At 27.6% G+C, this 23125-nt stretch overlaps 1 protein-coding gene across 1 annotated transcript in view; it reads right to left on the reverse strand.

The window, feature by feature from the left end:
* Nucleotides 1-23125, reverse strand: part of LOC100207732 (notchless protein homolog 1) — a 96761-nt gene that overhangs the window by 7572 nt on the left and 66064 nt on the right. Inside the window, exons 10-11 of the mRNA XM_065807825.1 lie at nt 12896-12934; nt 10481-10609 (exon numbers count right to left, since the gene is read on the reverse strand). Of these exons, the coding sequence (XP_065663897.1) occupies nt 10481-10609; nt 12896-12934 (168 nt within the window). The remainder of the gene's footprint in view (nt 1-10480; nt 10610-12895; nt 12935-23125) is intronic.

Genomic DNA, 23125 nt, shown 5'->3' on the forward strand with positions numbered 1-23125 from the left:
AAACCAATGACTTTTCAGTTACTTTTAAACCAAAGCTCATCTGTTTTTTATATTGGAAACTAGAGATATCAAAAAGTCAACACCCTAATATATATATATATATATATATATATATATATATATATATATATATATATATATATATATATATATATATATATATATATATATATATATATATATATATATATATATATATTAGGGTGGTGCTAAAAACAACTTATTTTAAAAATGTCAGCTGACAACCCCTAAATATGTTTTATATAATAAAATAATACTGGATTTAAAAAATTTTTGAATAAAAAATATTTTTACGGGTGCCACAAGGCCCTTATACATCAAACAGGTTCCTAATATTATAAAAAAAAAAGTTTTTCAAAAGTATGTAATGTTGGGTGGAAAAAGAATCAAAAATTTATAAAAAATTAAAAAATAACAAATAATTTTAAAAAAAAATTGTTATTTTTTAGTTTATTGCAAAAAAAATGACCTTTTAAACTAAAAATGAAAAAAGTTTATTTTTTTTAATTATAATTTCAAAAAAATCTTAAATAATAGTTTTTTCAAAAAATAATTGTTATTTTTAGAATTTTTATAAAATTTTGCTTCTTTTGAGACCCAACATGATATACTTTTGAAAAACTTTTTTTTTTATAATATTAGGAACCTGTTTGATGTATAAGGGCCTTGTGGCACCCGTAAAAATATTTTTTATTCAAAAATTTTTTAAATCCAGTATTATTTTATTATATAAAACACATTTAGGGGTTGTCAGCTGACATTTTTAAAATAAGTTGTTTTTACCACCACCCTAATATATATATATATATATATATATATATATATATATATATATATATATATATATATATATATATATATATATATATATATATATATTTGGAGTACAATAACCTGTGCCAACTTGCATCGAATCATGTTCATACAAGTTATGCAATAGTTGCGGTTACTCGCGTTATTTGTTAAAAGGGTAAATATGCTCAAAGTGGTTTTTACAATAATGCAAAATTAAGAAATGAAAATAGATTATTATCTTGGTAACTTGATACCAATTGATAATAGTTAATAGATAATAATTATCTACTTACAATAATTGTAAAAAAAATAGTTATTATCAATTTTGCGACATTGTAAAAACCATTTTAAGCAAATCCGCAATTTTACAAAAATTCAGTTATTCTAACATTGACAGTTTTACTAACATTATTTTATTTTTAAGAAGTGGCAATTAAAATTAGGAAGCATTAAAAAAAAATTATCTCAGCTGGTGATGTGAATTATCAAATAACAGGCGCAAAGTTACCTAACCAAAGTTGCCTAACTGTCAAGTCTTGTAGTACTTTTTTTAAACATTGGCAAAGTTAAGTTGACTGTTAGTGAAAGCGAATCTACAATTTTTTTTACACAGTTAGGTATAGTTCTTGTAGGGACTCTAACTTCTTCCCAAAATACACTCTTGTCATTCAAGAGTGTATTATATTTTGGGAAGAAGCTAGAATCTCTACCAGAACTATACCTAACTGTGTAAAAAAGCTCGTAGATCTTCACCATGTTTGGAGAAATTTGCAAAAAAAATCCAAAAAAATCCAAGATATTTACAAGCACCGTGAGGAGAACTTTCAAAACAATTTAGGTAATTTATTTGATATAGCACATGCTGATGCTTTAGAACATATAAAAATACATAAACAAAGTGAACCAAGGCATCCAGGATGTTTAGCTTCTTTTTTTTTCTTAATTTTCCTCAAAAAATTAGCCGAAAAAGTAAAAAGGACAAGACAGAGAAAATCCAAAGAAAAAAAAGACATTAGCAAATGTGTCTCGTGAGTTTATCATCATTTCTAACTACACAAGATTTTATACAAATGCAAGAACATCATGATCACACAGCAGCACTGATGAAAGCCCTGAGGAAACCCTACCATCAACCTCTCAAATGGTAAGTTCTGAAACTACAACAAAAAGAGGAAGGAAGAACTTTATCACATTTTAGGCAAAAATGATTATAATACATTAAAAGGAGCTAGTGTACTTTTGAAACAAAAACTAGACAGGGAATTTCTACTTTTTGCTTACCACGATCATGTTTACGAACTAGTTTTAAAATGTGTATTTGAAACAAAAATCCACAAAAGTCACAAGTAGCCATGATATCCCAATGTTCAAAAAGTTTAGAGACAACTGGACAAAATCACAACTGGACTTAATCAGGCTGCTATTGAAACATACTCTGATATCGCCAAACAACATTTTAAAATACAACATTTGAAAAATTGTTGACATTTTATAATCGAATACTGCAAAAAACTATTGTATGTGATGATTATCGGAAACTAATTGGTATTTTCTTAGGTGATAATTAGAAAAAAATTAAAATCAGACCTCTTGGACCAATATATCAAGCGAGGCGGGTGGCTAGAGCTATTTACTCTTTAAGGATATGTTTGTCCCAATCCCAGATCAAAATTAGCGCCAAGGATAAACGAGTACTTTGATTTTATGTCTGTCAAGAGCATAAATTTATTTTCTTGATTAAAAATTAATAAGAACTTCTTCCAGAGACACATTTCAAAGTGGGATGAAGATGTTGTCTAAATAGAGACAAAAAGAAAACTTTTTTCTTTTTGTCTCTATTTTTTTTTTTCTTAAGTTAATGATGCAGCTAAAAGAGCAGTTTTACTTACTAAAACTTTTATGATTTGATCACTGCAAAAGAAGAACAAAAGCATTTATTGCTACGCTTTGTGCAAGAGTGTAGAAATCTCTATCTACACTGTAAAAAAAAAAAAGACTCTCAAGAGCATAGAAATCCAGACTGTAAAAAAGAGACCTTAAAAGAAAAATATCCTGCTTGATCTGTAATTTTTTATTCTTTAATACATCTTTTATAAAATATAAGTGTTTCAATTGATTTAGCTACATAACATATGGGGTTAAAAACAGCAATTTTCAAAATCTTCTGAGTTCTGTTGGCATGAGTCAATTTTGTCGTAGGAATATAAAATTTTCTATTTAAGTAAGTCTATATTAGTTACTTTAAATTTTTTTTTTTTAGAAATTTGTCATGAAAAAAAAATTATCAAAGTTATGTCTCAATTGGGTTTTTTTTTTAAATTATAAAAGTGCAACTTTTAAAAAGTGTAAACGTAACGTTAAAAAAATCTATATTAGAGATGTATTTTAATTGCGTCTCATGTCTAACGGGTGATGCGGAAGTTATCGAACAAAATAAAAATGTCAATAACTTATTTATAAATAAAAAAACAAACTACTATTATTTTTTTTTTAAATAAAGCATTTATCTTTTAATAAAAATATATTATTTTTTATATGAAAAAACACCACCATCTGCAATTGATCTCAATTTTGCTCTGACGCCTTTCATATGCGACTGTAAAAAGTTTAAATCAATTTTTTGTAGTTTTAGTTTAATGCCATCAATCAAAACTTGCTCTGTTAAAGCTTGCTGATCTTCCTCGTAAACCTTCTAAATGTCTCCAAAAATTTTCAATTGGTCGTGCTTGAGGCACATTTGGGGGATTGGATTCTTTATCACCGTAATAGACATATTGGTCCATCCAATTTAGAGAATCTTTAGAATAATGAGAACTTGTTAAATCTTGCCAAAATAAATAGTTAAAATCTCCATGATACTTGTGAATAAATGGAAGAAGTTTTTCTAAACATTCATTAATATAGATTGATGAATTGATCGCTACAGCCTTGGAAGTGCGAAACAATGGCTTGGACATACCACGGTCAGATATGGCTATCCACATTAATAATTTTTTGGAAATTTCTCTTTTCCTATAAAACGAACACTTTCTGGGCATGCCTTTTTGTTGTTTGTGTAGTATCCAGAATTTCCAGGCATGTTGTCCCCTGCATAACAAAAGTATTTTTCGTCATCGATGACTAGAAGCGATTTTGTGTTATAGAGTTGGTTAACTAGTTTCCTGCGTCTTTTCTTTGCCTTTATTTGTTGTTCTATAGTGTATTTTGGAGTCTTTTCACGTTTTCTATATTTAATATTCATTTCTTTAACTGACGACCAATTGTCGATTGATTTACACCGAACTAAATACCTATTTTTCTCTGACTAACCCCTTTTCAATTGTTGACAAGTGCGGTATGGTATATTATATATATATATATATATAATATATATATATATATATTATATATATATATATATATATATATATATATATATATATATATATATATATATATATATAATATATGCGGTATATATATATTATGCGGTAGTGGTGTAGTGGTAAGAGCGCTCGCTTTGTAAGCGAGAGGTTCAGAGTTCGACTCCCACCACGTCCCTGGAAGTACCGCGCTCAACTTAGTTTCTCCGCGCAGCGGCCTTGCTCGGCAAGGTTCGTGTTTCGGAGTTTAAAAGTTGAGAGAGGGTTGCACCACGAATAACAACTAAAAAAAAAACACAAAAAAATGAGTAGCCTCCTCGACTGTAGTGGCCCCCTCGGGCCTTGGGTAGGTGAATAATATAAAAAAAAAAAAAAAAAAAAAAAAAAAGTCTCGCTAATTCGGCTTTCTTTTCTCTAGTCCAGGATGTCGGACGACCAGGGTGCTTTCTATCAGAAAACAATTGAACAGTTTCAAGTCTTTTTAGGTTATCATATATTGTACTTTGAGCAAATCCTTCCTTTTCAAAATGATTTACGATTTTTTTTTTTTATATATTAGGTTTATTTACAAAAAACATTTTTAGTCGCTTTCGAAAAGATTCTCGTTCAGCTGCATTTAACCTCATTTTAAATAATTGTGTTTCAAATAATAAAGTTTATATTTTATAGAACGTTTATGCCTACGCATAAAACCACAAAAACTAATTATTATGCTCAAATAATGAAATTAGGATTTGTCTGATAACTTCCGCATCACCCATTAGATTTTGTTAGGTTATTTGGTCATTAAAAGAAAATACCCTGCTTTATCTGTAATTTTATATTCTTTTGATAAATTTCTTATAAAATATAAATGTTTCAATTGATTTAGCTACATAACGGGAATGGTTAAAAATAGCAATTTTCAAAATCTACAGAGATCTGTTGGCATGCGTTAATGTTGTCGTATGAGGATAAAATTTTGTATTTAAGTAAGTCTAGATAGTTTAAAAAGAAATAGAAGGTATGCATTTTGAAATCTGAAAAAAAAAAAAATTGATATAAGGGACACCCTAACATATATATATATATATATATATATATATATATATATATATATATATATATATATATATATATATATATATATATATATATATATATATATATATATATATATATATATATATATATGTATATATATAAGGGTGTTCCTTATATCAAATTTTTATATATATATATATATATAATATATATATGTAAATCTCCCCTCTTTATATATAAATATATATATATATAGAGGGGAGATTAGGGTAATATGAGCATACTTAAAGATTTCTAAGATGTATGCAGTGAAGTTAATTTGAATTTTTATCGTTTACAGGTTTGAGTTAATAAAATTGAAAAAATAATGAATTTTTTTTTTTTGCGAAAAACATAGTAGTATTGTTTCAACAAAAATTTGATTTTTTAATGATAAGTTTTGTAACGAATTATTATATTCCAAAAATTAATTAACAATATTTTTTTGAGCTAATTTAAAGTGCTCATATTACCAAGTGGTCTGGGTAATATGAGCACTTTAGCTACTTTTTTAAAACCTCTGTGTTTATAAGAAAAAATTCTGCGTGCCCAAATATCTAAGTGGATCATGAGTAGGGAACCCTAATGATGCTTATGGGGACAAAAAATTAATGGGTACACAAAAATGTCCCCAATAATGCTTATGTCCACGTAAGTATTTGTTTTTTTGTAAAATCTGTCTCTGTAAGTGATAGCATAGGTGTGTGTGTGTGTGTGTGTGTGTGTGTATGTATGTGTGTGTATGCGTATATATATATATATATATACACATATATAATTTAGTAAAAACACTTATTTAGTTTTTGATAAGCAAACAATGAAAAATTGCTTCTCCAATCCAAACCTAAAGTGTTGTACATTTTGTTAAAGTTTAATTTAAAATTTTTTTTGTTATACTACTATTGCTGCTTACTTTAGTCAGTTAATTCATTAACACATAATTCATTACATACAGTACAACTGATAGTTCATTAATTAAAGTTTTGCTTTATTAATAAGTTTTTTTCTTATAAATTCGTGAAATAAATTGAAAAACGGTTTTTGTTATGAAATATTATATTGGGTTTTAGAAATAAATTCTTATATAGTTTTTTTTTTTTATTAGAATATCTCCCTCCTTTCTAAAAGTTATTTAATAACTTTTTTTTACCAACTCTATATTTGTTAATGGCTATAATTAGAAAAATGAAGTGCCCATCTTCAAAGCATGACTTATTGCACTTTGCAGATGGACTTATTTTGGTAAATTGCTTACACACTCTTTTTGTTGAAACAATTTATCAAAATACTAAAAAGCTCTCAGCAAAATCACTCAGTTAATTTTGCGCGCTGAATGAACTGAGTTCATTACATACAGTACAACTGATAGAGAACTGAAAAAAAAATTGTTTTTTGCTTCATCATTTGGAAAACTATTTGAAATAAAATTTTTTTAAAAACATATTTTTTAAAAATTAAAAAGGGCAATATATACAATGTCTAACACAAAACGAGATTGACTACATTACAAAATTTGAATGAAAAATCTAGCAATTTTTATGAAATTCCCAAAATTCAAAAATGTAAAGAAATTATTAAAAAATTTAAAAAATCTATTACTTTATTTATTGAAATTAAAACAACAAAAGACCTAAATTATTGGCAACCTATTATTGCAGGAATAGATTTAATGAGATCATATTTAAGCCAATTTTTACATTGAATTTTATATCTTATTGTACAGAAACTAAAGACCCATATAAAAGATTAAATTCCAAATTAATATTATACTTACATGTGACATTGTTAATCTTTACACAACCATTTCACAAAATCTAGAATTAGACACTTTGAAATTCCGGGTTGAAAAATATAAAGATCTTATACCCAAACAATTTAAAACAAAACTTTATTTTGTTTCTATACAAAAGTGAACCTCCCCTGAACATTGGAGCAAGCATTGTATACATATAAACAAAAATATGACTCAAATTCAAAATAAAAAAAATAAAAAATAAAAACTAACAAGAGTTCTTTACAGATATATCATTGTTCTACTTTTTAAGACGATTGAGAATTCTTTTTTAAAATACACTAATTTGTTTTACATCCTAAAAGAATGAAGACATTAGTAATAGGTGTATGCATATGAAACCGCTGTTTTTTCTTTGAATTAGAACGTTTGTTTTGGAGATGTTTTATTTATATTTCTTTGAATGTAATTTCCATTATTTTCTACTACTTTTTGCCAATTTTTTGGTAACTTATGAATTCCATCCCAATAGAATTTCTCAGGTTTAGAAGCTATCCAATCATCGAGCCATTTTTTGACCTCTTCATAATTCGAGAAGTGCTGATCTGCCAAGCCATGTGACATTGATCGGAATAAATAGTAATCTGATGGAGCAAGGTCTGGTGAATACGGCGGGTGGCATAAGACTTCCCATCCGATAGTTTTCAACGCTGTTTGAACAACTTTACAAACATGAGGACGAGCATTGTCATGTTGAAGAATTATTTTATCGTGTCTCTCAGCATATTCGGGTCGTTTTTCTTCTAATGCTTTTCTTAAACGGAATAATTGGAGTCTGTAAAGTGGCCCATCAATTGTTTCTTTAGGTTTTAGCAACTCATAGTATACCACACCAATCTGATCCCACCAAATAGACAGCAAAGCCTTATTTCCATGAATATTCCTCTTTGGTGTTGATTTTACAGGTGCGCCTGGGTCAACATAATGTGTTGTGCGGACTGGATTGTCAAAATAAATCCATTTTTCATCTCCAGTCACTATTCGATGCAAAAAAGACTTTCTTTCAAAACGATTCAATAACATTTCGCATGTCACTAAACGCCTTTCAATATCACGTTCTTTCAATTCATGTGGAACCCATTTTCCTTCCTTTCTTATTTTACCGAGAGCTTGTAAACGTCTTGAAATTGTTGCCTGATCAACATTCAACTCTTCTGCTAATTGTTCTTGGGATTGAGCATCGTCTTCGTCCAATAAACTTTGCAATTCTGAATCTTCAAATTTTTTTGGAGGTTTACCACGTTCCTTGTTGTCAAGATCGAAATCGCCACTTTTAAATCTTCTAAACCAATCTCTGCAAGTTGTTTCAGATAAAGCATGGTCAGAATAAGCTTCTACAAGCAAACGATGACTTTCTGCAGCAGTTTTCTTTAAAATAAAATAGTGAAGTAATACTTCCCGCAAATGCATATTTGAAGGCACAAAGTTGTTCATTTTGAAAGATGTATAAAATTATCTAGATATGAATAAAATCAAATTAAAAACTATAATATTTAAAGCAAATTGAACGTAGTTTCACACACATAATCATCCATACATTAATTTTGTCTTAAAAAGAAAATTAACTTGTCTTATTTTAAACAGCGGTTTCATATGCATACACCTATTAGATAAAATTGACTATTATCTATATGTGGAAATACTGAAATGGTCAAATACTCTATTTATAAGCAAGAGGTATGTAGTTCAAAGCCAATTTTTTTTTTCAGTTTTTTTTTTAACATCTGCACTTTCAACAAGGCTGCAAGCAACCACTTTTAAAGTTGGAAGTTACTGGAATAAAAAAGATGAAGTTTATAGAGCAAGATAACGATTAACAGACAACTTTGATTGCAAATTATATGAATCAGGAAAACAAGATGAGGGAAGCAAATTCCAAAGAACTGATATTCAAGGAAAAAAACTAGACAAATAAGAATTTTGGGAGCACTTAGGAACAGTCACAGTAAAAGGATAAGACTTAATTGAATGACAAGTAACACAAGAATGAATTTTAGAGGAAGGCACAAGAGACACTAGCTCTTTAGAGTAGTGTCCATTATAGAATTTATTGAAAAGAGAAAGAGAAGCAACATTCAGAGTTGTTAGCAAGGCTAAAAGTAGCAAGGCCAAGGCCACATGTGACAAGGCCAAGGCCAAGACCAAGGCCAAAAGTTACAAGGCCAAGGACAAGGCTAAGACCAAGAGTTTTAAGGTCAAGGCCAAGTATAAAAGTTTAAAGGCTAAGGCCTATGCAAACATTTTCAAGACCAAAGACTTGAATTTTTGCCTTACATTAAGACCAACTATAACAAAACTGTAGGTAACAATTACTGTGACAATAAAACCACATGTAAAAATAAATCAAGGTTATGCGCAGAATTCAACAATGTCAATAAGAAAATATACTTTTAAATATATATGAAAGCCAAAAACAAAAGTATTTAAAAATAAAAACTTTTAATTCTTTAATTTTATGTTTTTTTTTTGAAGGCCAAGGTCAAAACAATCAAGGCTAAGGCAAAAATTTTCAAGACCAAGACCAGGACCAAGGCCAACAGTTTCAAGGCCAACACCAAGGCCAAGACCTTAATTTTTGGCCTTAAGGCAAGGCTGAGGCCAAGGACTAACAACTTTAGCAACATTACGACGATGTGATAATGATTGGTAGTTGGCTTTAAGGGCAGATACAACTATGTTTACAATGCGTTTTTGCGCCTTGTCTAAAAGAGAAAGGGCATCATCTGAAGATCTGCCACAGATATGGCAACAGTATTCCATACAAGAACAGATTTGAGATTTATTGAGAGAAAAAATAGAATCCGGAGTAAGAAAGTGGCACATAAGATAAAAAGATGCAACCTTAGCAGATGCTAATTTTGCAATCAATTTGATATATGGTTTCCAAGAAAAATCGTAAGTAAGAGTTAATCCGAGAAGATAAAGGGTAGACGACTCATTGAGTACACTACCATTCATAAATATAGGAAGATCTAGATTCTTGCAATAACGATTGGCTGAAAAAAAATTTAATTTGTCCCTAGAAATATTGTGTTCAACTGGTTTCTTTAAGTATCTCAGTCTCATTTGTAGAGGTTTGTGTTTCAAAATTACGGGATTAAAAAAGGGGTATGACAACAATTGAAAGTAATACTAAAAATTCTTTTAAAATAGTAATTCTAATCACACCATGATTCAAAGCATACATTTTTAATAAATAGCTTAATTTATATTTTCACTTGATGATTTCACTAAATCATGATTAAATAAATTTAACTTAATCAAAAAAAAAACAACAACAACATTATGTCAAAATATCTACTATTAAATGAAAAAAAAACTTTTAAAATAAGTAAACAAATTTGTAAATTAAAACCAATTTCCTTAATATCACTGCAAATAATGTTATTTTATTTTATTCACAAACTATAATCATTTGAAACCTTAGCATTAATGTAAACAAACAAACCTTGGCATTAGTGTAACGCTCTAAAGATTTTTTCTGTGTGTTCTCTAAAGTTATTTCATTGTCACCTTTAGCAGGTTCAAATGCTCCAGTGCGAATAGCATAATCTGTGTTTAAAGCCATAGTGTTAACCTTAAATAAATATAAACAATGCAAACAATATCTTAAAAATAAAGTGTCATCAAATATACTTTATAATTTTATTTACATGATAGTGACTATAGTATTCTATAGTCACTATCATGTAAAAAAAATTCCATTAACTCCATTATAGTAATATTCAACTAAAAAGCTATGAAAAGTAAAAAAACAAAAACTCTCTTGAGAACAAACAACTTTTTTCAATTGCAAAAAAATGCAAATAGGTATGATGCTATTACTCTTAGCTTAATAATCTCAAACCTTTTCTCAGAAGTTAGGTTCAAGAAAATTTTTTTTTTTTAGAATGTCATTAACAAACATATCTCATATGGATCCGATCTTATTGCCTTTCTTAACTTTCTTAAAATTTTGAAAATTATTGAAACCTTTCTAACCACAACAACACTCCTTCATATCCATTAAATGATACCATAAGTTTCTATCCTTGGTCTTGTATTGTTTCTCATCTTTATTAATAATTATCCTAATAATTTTACCTCTTAGGTTATCTATTTCCTTTTAAAAAACTTAAATTTTGTAATGGAAAATGTTTTTAAAAACAATTTTTAAATTGAAGCTTAAAAAACATATTTAATAACTAGTTTAGGACATATTAAGTCATATGCAGACGAAGAGGGCTAGTAAAGAAGCAACTCCCCTGTTGTTCATATATGCTGTGATGTTTGTATGTCCCCTGTTGTTCGTATTTACTGTGATGGCAAAGATTGATAAAATTTTTTAAAACTGTACAGTGCAGCCATCAGGTAGCAGCCATTAGAAAAATACTTTAAATATGATACCTCTGATGACTGTGGATTTAATGAATAGTTAATCTTTTTCTATAACTGGGTCAATCAACTTGTACTTAACAACTTCAGCAGTCAGCTTTAATTGAATTTGAATATTTTTTTTTGTTGCCATAAAACCTAGAGATTAATTTTATTTTTGATGTATTTTTTGATGTAATGATAAAAAATAAAAAATAAAACAAAACTTGTTTTGTTAACCATCTTTGTAGCTCTAAATGAAGTCATTTAAAAACTTAAATTGAATTTTCAAATGTTTTCTGGAAAATGCCTGGAAAATGCTGTGGTAAGAAACAGAAAGCCAGAAGTTTATAAGCAATTCAGGTGGCTCAATCAGCAGTGACGACTATACCATTCAAACAATACATGCTAGGTGATTCCTTTTAAAATTTCAGTGTGTGGCAGTACAAACAAACAGTGCCCATTGGTCAATCACAACCTCAAATGATTACTTCAGTCAAAGCTTAATTATCACCAACTGAAAATTGATTCTTTGTTTTCATTGAGCGTTTGTAATCGATTACCTTTATTTTTGTTTTTATACTGTTGAGGAGTTTCAGCAGCTCTTGCTGTAGTAGCGCTGATTCAAAGTAGATTTGGAATGACATACTTCATGCTGTTTCTGCTGCTTTAGACTGCTGCTCTATCAACCTATTTGAATCTAATCACACTTCTTGCTGTTTGGGTGTGTCATCTGCTCTTTTTCATTGCTCATCTGCTGTATTTCTCAGAATTGCAGCATTTTTGATAAGCAATATTTTTTATATGCAGATAGATAACTTTTCCAAACTACACATAACAAATATATTTCCAATTTTTGAACAAGTACAATCAAAAAACAAAAATTAAAACCACCACCAAAATTCAAATAAACGAATATTTTTTTACTATTTATTAGGTTTTTAATATTTTCTAATTCAATTATTTGACATGATCAATGCAATAACCACAAATGATAAAACTTTCTGATGAGAATGGCTGATCAGTTTAATTTACATTGACAGTCCGTATTATGGGCCAAACTCATACCAATGTGGTCAAAACAAATATACACATTATACACAAATTATACAGAAATTAAATTTAAATTTTTTATTATTTTTATTATTATTTGGCAAGTAGCGCCACCCTTCAATGAGAATGTGAACAATTAACAATAATTAAAGTTGATTTCAAAGAAAATTTAAATATTTTAAATTTTCAAAACTTCATTAAAAAACAGGAAAAAACTTCACAAAATAACATGAAAATTGACTTAATGAATGGAATGAATGTGCCTAATGATGAATTGTTTGTTAGTGTTCTAAAACCAATTCCACATTATATTTATAATGAAAACAATTTGGGATACATTGGTTGGATGGTTTTAAAGTCTATCATGAACATAAGAAGAAACAATTTTTGCATTTTATATATAGAGATAAATACATGTTGCTAAGGAATTATTCTGAATAAATATATAAATACAAACCCAGTGTCCATGACCTTCTAAGGTTCGACACAGAGCTCCCTAAAAACAAGTTTAAAGGTAAAAAAGATTTGAGAATATATGAATATTCTCAAATCTTTTTTTCAATACAATTGCATGCAACCTCCGAATTTATGCTATATATGGAGAAGTTATTTTTCAAAAAATCATTACAATAACAAAGATAAAGAAAATAAAAAAAACTATAATAAAAATATTCAATATTAAAAGCAAAAAATATACATATATAATAATCTTTGATTTTCTAAAAATTAAGTGTAATTTTCTTGTAATTAGACATATAAAATATAATCGTACATGTGTAAACAAAAAGTAATTACATATTTTACTCTTAAGTAAATATTTAACTTTTTTATTTTTTATTCAAAATATTTATAAAATTATATACTTGTTTATAAAAGCCAACTCTCGGAATAATGATAAGGGTTTAAAGATTTAAACGTTGATGGTTTTCTAAAAATTGGAAAAGTCTTGCAGACTTTATTTTAACTATTATTATATTTTATTATAAAACCTTTTACAGTTTTAGAACTTAAATGAAACGTTTGTTTCGCTGTTTTGATTTCAAAATTTTCAAAATTTGTTTAGAAATTAAAACGTTCTTTATTCCGTTTGTATTTTAATTGTTTTGTTTACAATTTAAAGAAAAAGATTTGTATTTATAATTTCAATAAAACGTTTGTTATGTTGTTGTTTTTTTTTAAAATTATCAGGAAAATTTGTTCAGAATTTCAATAAAACAATACTTTTTTGTTTTTATTTTAGATTTTATTAAGAATTTCAATAAAACAATTGTTTTGTTGTATTTCGTTTATTTGAAATAGCAAATAAAATTAAGTTTAAAAATTCTGAGGTCGGCAAAAAATTGCTGACATCAAACAGTGTCAGGTTGGCAGTTAGGTTGGCAATGCCAAATGCCGACCCTAATTCCGAGGGCTGAAAAGTTAAGTATACATAACATATATAACAATATATAACACCACTTTTTGACTGTTTAACTAGATTAATAAACTGCTTTAGTGGTAAAAATCTGAACTTTAACTGTTTAAAAAAAATATATATAAAATCCAAAGTACATCAGCAATATTCAGTTTAGAGAAATGATTATATTAAGGAATAAAACTGAATATATTCTGAAGTACAGAATATATTTAGTTTTAAAGAAATGATTATTTATCATTTTTCTAAAACTGAATATAGCATATATCATGTATATGTGTATATCTATATGCATACATAATGCATAAAATATGAACTTATATGAAATGATATAAAATTTAAGTTTTACTTTATTTATTGCAACATTTACTTCATTTAGATTATTATGTAAAGTTTCTGGCATATATTAACTCTATTCTGCTAATCATGTTAAAATGATTCTGTATTGGGGTAGGTAAAACTCTTTAGTAAGGTGAAGACAACTTACCAAGAAGAAGGAAAACTCTGATATAAAACCGCCATTTCAACTAGCAGATAAGGGCAGAGAAAAAATTCATAATTTTTTAATGGTTTCTAATGGTAGCATCACAATAAAAATGGTTTTTATCTGCAAAACCAGTTGTAAAAAAATTACAAACATAATTACAATTACAAAGATATTATTATTTTAAAACATAAATATGTTAGCCTGATTATGAGTATAATGATACTGTTTATCTTGGTGGAGTTTGTACAGCTACAATTTTTAAACATGTAAAATGCATTAAAACAAAAATCAATCGAAAACACCTGACCTTATTTATGCATAGCAAACAAGAAATTTAACTTTTAATAATTTTTGTGTCTGCCAAACTTTAAGAATGGCTTATTAAATAGATTAAAATAAAGCTTCACATTTGTTCGTTGCATCAAAAGTATCTAGTGCATTATGCAGAGATTGAATTTTTATTTGATTTCGAAGAAAAGTTAAAGCATAGTTTACATTATACAAGCATTGTAAAATTACATCAAATTGCATGTTTAATTTTGGGCTGATCAAATAATTTAATGATTCTTTCTGAATAATTTGTACATTGGTGTTGTTAATCATGTTGAAACATTAATCACTGTTGGAACAAACATGTTTAAAATTTAAAAACATTTAAAGCTGTTGTACATTCTCTCCAAATAAAACCTCTTTCAGATTTTGATGCATTTTAACAAAGGTGAGGGCATTTTGGAACTTATTGTTATGATCTGATGACAGTAAATTTCAAATATTTTGCTTTAAAAAACTACAAAGAGTTTGGTGCAGACCTTGTGATGCATTCTTAGAAATCTTAAAAAAACTGTCAAGCATAGAGTTGGCTCACTTATGTTTTGGGGTTGCTGTGCTTCAAATGGTGCAGGAAAGCTAGTGAATATTGAAGGTATAATGACATGAGTTAATGGTTAATGAGTTAAAAGGTATAATGACAAGAGTTAATGGTTAATGAGTTAAAAGGTATAAAGAAGCCCAGAGTTTATTTGGGAATACCGCTATTTTTCAGCAATGTTGGGGGAGGGGTTATGTTTTTGAGTCACTCCCTTCCTCTTCTTCTCCCCTAGTTAAAACTGGCGTCACAACAATTATTTTTAGTCATCATTTTTCAATCATCACTTTAATCATTTGTGTTTATCTTGTTTAGTTTTATCCTAAAATAAGGAGTTGATTTAAAGGTATTTTATTTTATTTTAGTTACAATAAAAAAACTATTTGCCTAAAGACTTTAATAAACGTTTTTGTTGCAAATACCACACTATTAGTAAATAATTATTGAAAATTGTTCCAAATATTTTAACCCTTAAAGGACGGGAAAAAAAATGTTAAGGACGGCTGGGGTATTACTAACCCAACTAAAATTATAGGTTTTTATACAAAATATGTTGAACTTTTTAAATCAAAATGCATGCTTTCAACAAAAATATTGTTTTTCTCAATGTTTTTTAAATAAAAGTGATATTTGATACAATTTATTCAAATAAAAATAAAATATATTTTCTAAATAAAGCAACTATTGCAAACAATTTTGCCATGAACCTTTGAAACAGAATAGCTACATGATGTACATTGCAGGCAGGTTTTTCTGTTATGAACACAAGGATAAATATATCTTTTTATGTGCTGCTCTTGAATTGGTTGACTTGATTTAATAGGTTATTTTGTGCAATTACTTGGCGAAGATTATTATTTACAACTATTTGCGGAAGATTGTCATTTGCATCAAACTTTTTAATAAGACTTTTTGATAATTCTTTTAAAAATTCTCTTCTTCTATGAGAAGCCCCATTTTTACAATCTTGGTGAACTGACAAGAATAAAATCAAAGCATTGTATGCTGCAATATCAAAAAAATTACAAAACATTGTAAATGGCCATTGATTACTTTTCCCTGACTAGAGTAGCTAGTAGTACTTGTTGTAATCAAAGTAATATGTGGTTTTTCATAACAATATCATTACTGTGATGGAAGATTGATAATAATATTACTGCTTTGTTTTTCTTAGATACATAAGAAACTATAGTAGAGTCATTTTGAAAACCAAAAATGCTAGAGTAAACTGGTCGATGTAAGGCTGGCAATAACTTTTTTGGTATTACTCCTTTATTTTTTAAATGGTGCCATTTTACATCCTAGCAATGCATGTACAAGACAAATGTTTGTAAAAAAATTATCAGCTGTTATGTGTCTACAACTTCCTTTTAAGTGATTAGTTAGTTTAAGAACTACTTGTGTACCTTGTCCAACATCATGTACACCATTTAATCTACCAATATACGATTGCAAGTTTATGCAGTAAAAGATTTCAGCATCACATAATATCCATATCTTCATTCCATACTTTCCTGGTTTAGTAGGTAAAAACATCTTAAATGGACAACGTCCCCTAAATGTAACAAGTTGCTCATCGACAGTAAGGTATACACTTGGATTGTAGTTGCTCATACATTTATTAATAAACATTTTCATTATATTTCTTAAAGGTGCAAATTTGTCTTCAAACCATCTTTGATTTCTTGTTTCCCTCTCATCAAATTGAATGCATTGTTGCAAGTCAACAAATTAATCTCGTTGTATTGAAGCCGAAAATATTGATATGCCATCTAATCTACTCCAAAGCTCTTTTATGTTTTGGTTTTTAGAATGAAACACTCCAGCTAGGAGAAGAACTCTAATAAACTCATAAAGCTTATTTACTGTCATGTCAACCCATCCTTCTAGTTTTATTCTACGAGCTTCAGCATTATTGCAGTTGACAATAATTCTAATCATTTCTGGTGTTATAAAGAGTTTAAAGGCAGTACCCACAAATTGGGTGCAAACCTGAGCTGCAAACCTTGTTGGACCAGTTGGTTGTTGAATAATATTGTGTGCAGGTGGCTGAGCAGCATCTACACGGGGAAGTTTACACCAAATTTCCTCATCATTCTTTAAAATCATGTTTTGATCTAAAATGTGATTTTCCTGAACAACTTCTTCATCGCTTTCATCAGAGCATCTGATTCATTGTCAGCTGTAATAATATCTTCTTCATCGTCTGTAAGGTTTTCGTCAGCTGATTCATCACTTGAAGATAATTCATTTAAACCAAAAATAATATTATTAGTCTTGACTGCAGCATTTCTTCTAGGGTGACTCATTATATTAATTATATTAATTCTAAAAAATAATTTCAGTGTTTACCTTACAAAATATGTGAAAAATATATAACAAATATTTTAAGCATTATTATTTTGTATCAATAATATAAATACTTTTGACATAAAAACAAAATATATGCAACATGAGCACTTTATCATTGTTACAGTGATTGTATATATATAATGCATGTATGATATAATTTACTCATAAAAAAGATAATACCCGATACCTATTGAAAAATAACTAAAACACAAGCGTTAAACTAAACATAATTCATTAAGCTATTTATTGATTTACTAACTAAAAAATGAGAAAATTTGCATGGGGTATAAAAATACCCCAACCATCTTTAACGTAACTAAATTTTCAACTATCAATATTATTGTCAACTTATTAGTAACACAAAATATTTTACACTAACAACTTCTTTAAATGATAATAAAAGATTTTCTAAAGTGGCATTTCAAATAGACAAAATTTGTTGATGTGGCAATTAAAAATAAATCTTCTGGGGTAGTAAAATACCCCGCCATCCTTTAAGGGTTAAACATTTATTAACTATATTTTAGTAAATTCAATTTTATTAGTTATTAATGTTTTAAATAAAATAAATAGTAATTAAATTTTTTAAATATATATTAAATTAAATAGTAATTAAATGTTTAAATACTTTAAACAATTTTTAATCAATATTTACATTGCATAATATATTTACATATATTAAATCGCGCATTATTTGTAAAATTAACAAAATAGTTTTACGTCTTGCATTCAAATAACTATTCCAATAAAAGACATAAGCATTTAATAAATGTATTTACTATTATTTTAATTTTTAAATTTTGATTTAGCAAATCTGTTCATTTAACTTTTACTAAAGGTTAAAAATTTTTAAAGAGATTTTAAGACGCCTTTTAAATTAAAGATATTTAAAGAAGAGATGATTACAGTAAACATAATTTTAAAAATGTTATATTTTTTTGATTAAAAAACATATATTTTAAAAACATATTAAATTTTAAAAAATAGAGTGAGCTGGGGTAAGAGCAAAGGAAAAAAAAGTGAACAGTTAAACAATTTTGTTTCTTTTGCATTTATTGAAAAATAAAACAAAATAACTTTTAAAATGCAAAGTGTATTGTAGAGAATTTTGTGCTCTATCTAAAGGTATAAAAATTGTTTTAAAAAAACTTATTTTTGCCTGAACAAACTTTAAAATTCTCACCATAGTAAAAAAAACAAAATGTTTTTTTTCAAAAAAATTAACTTCAAAACTCCCAAAACTAAAATTAAATTTTAATCAACTAAAAAGGCTGTTTTGTCTAAAATTTTATGGCGATCAAGATTTTTTTTTCAAAATTGAATTTGCTAGTTCCTGAAAAAAAAAATTGAGCAAAAAACCAATATAAATGTATTTCGGGGAAGAGTAAATATGCTAATATTAACACTTATCCATATGGATGAGCGCGGGTAAACTTTAATTAATAGTTATTAATTATTTAAAACCTAAATAAATATAGCAACCTTTGCTATCTATATAAAAAATTTTAAAACAAAATGACTCATACTTACATTTTTAAAACGCAAACAACTTATAGTGAAGAGCAATTGCAACTTGCAGTAGAACAAACCAAAAAAAGTGAAAAATCACTCAGTAAAGCTTCAGAGCCATACAACATACCAAAAGCAACTCTTTACAAGTGTGTGCACAACAAAGTCCAACCACATGGTAGAGCGAAGCATTTGAATTTGTTCTTTTTCATTACTTATCGGTTTAGCCGATTGGGCTTTTGGCAGAATGTTTGCAGATATCATCGCAATAATAAGGGATATTTAGTATCTACAGATCAAAGTAATCTGTTTCCTCCAAGTGGTATACCAGGACGAGAATAGTATCAAGGTTTCACAAAACAATGGAGTCATATATTAAGTATCAGAGTAGCAGGCATTATTTCTCAGAGCTTATCATTATTAACAGGCATTATCTCTCAGAGCTTCCTCTTGTACCAAAGAAAAAACAAGTTATTTCAATATACTTCAAAAGCAATTTCTTGAAGCAAATATTAACAATAACACTTCATGCAATTTGTGGAATTTTGAGCAAATTAGATTTTCAGGTGATCAAGGAAAACAGCATATAATCTGCACGCTCTGTGCTAAACGCCTTTTAAAATTGGTTGGTAACAACAAAAAATTTAATTACACAGTCGGTAATTGTGTCAACACTACTGGTACCATTCTGCCACCTTTTGTAGTTTACAAATTAATATCATGTCTGTACAAAGACTGGTGTGTAGGGGGAGCACCAAACAATGTATTTACAAATCCAAGTCGGGTTGGATGGAAGAGTTTACCGGCTCATTCATCCCACATACTTCAATCATTAGACGTAGGTGTGTATTGTAACGTGAAACAAGTTTGGCGCAAATTACTTACAGAATTTTATGCAGCTAAAAATTTCAACAACTTAACAAAAGAAAATTTCATGCCTGCTTCATCATCATCAACCGAGCTAGTTTCATCATCTTCATGCAAGTCTGTTTCATCATCCTCAACTGAGCCTGTTTCATCATCCTCAGCCCAGCCTACATCATCATCTAACATCAGTCAGCATCAAACTCCAACAATTGGCTAACTTCAAAATTTAACAACAACACCAGTGACTCCTGCTCAAATGTGTTAAATGTTGCTACACTTCACAGAAAGACTCAAAGGCAATTTGAAAAATGTTTAACTACACCACCATATTGACACAAAAAAAACCCAAGAGTCAACATTCTGAGAATTGAAGTGTCTAAGTACATTTGAGGTGGTCATGAAGCTAAAGCAAGATGATAAAGCCAAAAAGTCAAAGCAAGTAAAGAAACGCAAGATTCACTTCAGTGAAGCTTCAGATGAAACTCAGCAAGTGCAACATTTAAAAAAACTGAAACAAGACAAAGACATCAAGAGGTGCAAAAATTGTCACAGAGTTTGGAAAGAAGCATTGCCAACTCAAAATAAAATGCGGTACCAATGTGAAGCTTTTAATTGCAAGTCTTGGCTTTGTTGATCGTGTTAACCCAAAAAATACAAAATTGGTGAAGAGTTTTTTTGCATGAAAAAAAGCTGCAAACCTGCTTCTGCCGACAACTGAAATTTATTTAATTAATATTATTAATTTTTAACGTATCTGAAACAACCACATTTTAATTAACTAGTAAAATAAAAAATTATTAATTTTGCTAAACAGGTGAATTTATGATGTTGTGCACTCTACTCATTTTAAACATTTACAATTTTACTTTAAAAGAGAGTTTTACATTTTTTCAATTAGGTTTTTTTTTTTTTTTAGTAATATATTCTCATTTAACTAAACAAATCTGATTTAAAATTTTTTAAGCCAGACACTATTAGTCCCCTCAATACACTAATAAGGTTTAATAAATTAATTGTAACGGATAGTTACTCTATACAATGTAATAACTTAATTGTAACAGATAGTTACTTTATAAAATGCAGTTAACAAAATTAACTATAGTTAATTTTGTTATTTAAATTTATGGCTCCATTTTTTCTAATTTCTAATATATATATCAGTGTTTCACGGGAAGATGTGCACACATCTTTATATGACCACCCATGTACTAACTTGGCCATGGCTTAAAAAGTTTAACAATTTTCCTGCATTCTAAAAACGACGCTTAAAAACGAAAGTAAACTAAATAAAAATGAAAACAAAAACCATAAACTGAAAAAAGAAAATAAATCTTAACCTAAGTGAAAATAAAGTACAAAAGTAAAAAAGTAAGCTATAAACCAAATCTTTATTTTTTAAATTCAAAAGCGTTTCACTTAATACATAAAGACTTGCATAAAGATCAAAGTTATATGTTCCTATTTGGAACTTCCAAACTGATTTATAATTGAAATTTTTAATAATTTTGTTGCGGTAAGTTATAGCAGGAATGAATATGGTGTGGGATTTATAGCACACCATTTTATGTAAAAATTCAATGCTGTTTGATATAAACCACTTACTAATACTTAAGATTATACCCATATATTTTTTTACTGTTTTTGTTTTCTTATTTCTAGGATGCCTGTTATTTCCATCAACGATATTTGATACAAATGAGGGAGCAAAAGAGATTATATGTCCAAAAAATTTAAATGAAAATAAAACATCTACAACACGCAATCTGTTTGAGAATTATACATGCCAATATAAAGAAGGAACAATTTTTATATTTAATTCAAAGTTGTAAAATCTTAAGTGTTTAATTACTTAAATTATATTTTTAAGATATGAAAAAAATATTAGTGAACGAAATATGGGTTTAAAAACAATGTTATACATGAATTACTGATAACTATATAATAAACTACACCTAGGGCTGCCAAATACCTAAAACAGGGTCTGTGCCTAGGGCCGCCAAATATCTAAATATCCTGGCTTGCATGGCACAATGCTTCATTTGAGGTCTTTAATTTAAAAGAATAATGGTCATAAGTCATTTTGAATAGCATCATATAAAAAATATTTAATATAGCAAAATATTTGGCAAATAACCTTTGGTAAATTTCCATAATTTTTGAAAATATTTTAGACAAATTAACTTTGAATAATATGTTTTTACCATAATGCCTTTTTTAAACTAATTTTTAATGTAAAATAATAAAATGTCATTAATAGAAATGTTTAATTAATTAACTTAACTTAAATAACAACAATGTTATAAAACATGTAATTACTTAATAAGTCAAAAAGTCGATTATGCTGACCAGACAATAAAAATTTCAATTACATCAAAATTGTCGACATATTTTAAAACGAAATGGCAAAATTCTTTTATATAATTTTTTCTGTAATAAAAAAATTGCCTTATAACCTTTATTCCTTTTAATGTAATAAAAGGCAATCATAAAAGGCAAAAATCATAGTAGAGTTACATGCGAAAGAGAAAGAATGAGTACACAACCTATAACAAAATTATTTAAAATAAATTGTTGAGAAAAAGCGTACAATTTTTGTAAAACATTTTTGTAAACATAATTTAAAAATTGTTCTTTCTATAAATTCTCTATATAGATTGCATGTTGTAGATGTTTTATTTTTTGGGATATATAAAATCTCTAGTTTTAAGAACTACATAAATATATATCAGTGTTTCATAGGATGACGTGGGATTGCACGTCTTTCTGTGAAACACTGATATATATATATATTTATGTAGTGAAACTAAATAATTATAAGGATTAAATAATTATAATAATTATAAAATTATAATTTTAATTGTTAAGATATATATATATATATATATATATATATATATATATATATATATATATATATATATATATATTTGTCAAACATCAAACAGGTCCCTAATGTTATCAAAAAAAAATGTTTTTAAAAGTATGTCATGTTGGGTCTCAAATGAAGTGAAATTATATAAAAATCTCAAAAATATAAATCATTTTATAAAAAAACACATTGAAAAAAAAACAATATCAAAAAAATTTATTAAACAATTTTAGGGACCCATTAAATGTTCAAGGGTCTTGAGGCACAGCTAAAAAAAATATTTTATTCAAAAAGTTTTTATATTAAGTGTTATTTTATTATATA

The sequence above is a fragment of the Hydra vulgaris genome, chromosome 10 (assembly GCF_038396675.1).
Source record: "Hydra vulgaris chromosome 10, alternate assembly HydraT2T_AEP".
NCBI lineage: Eukaryota > Metazoa > Cnidaria > Hydrozoa > Anthoathecata > Hydridae > Hydra > Hydra vulgaris.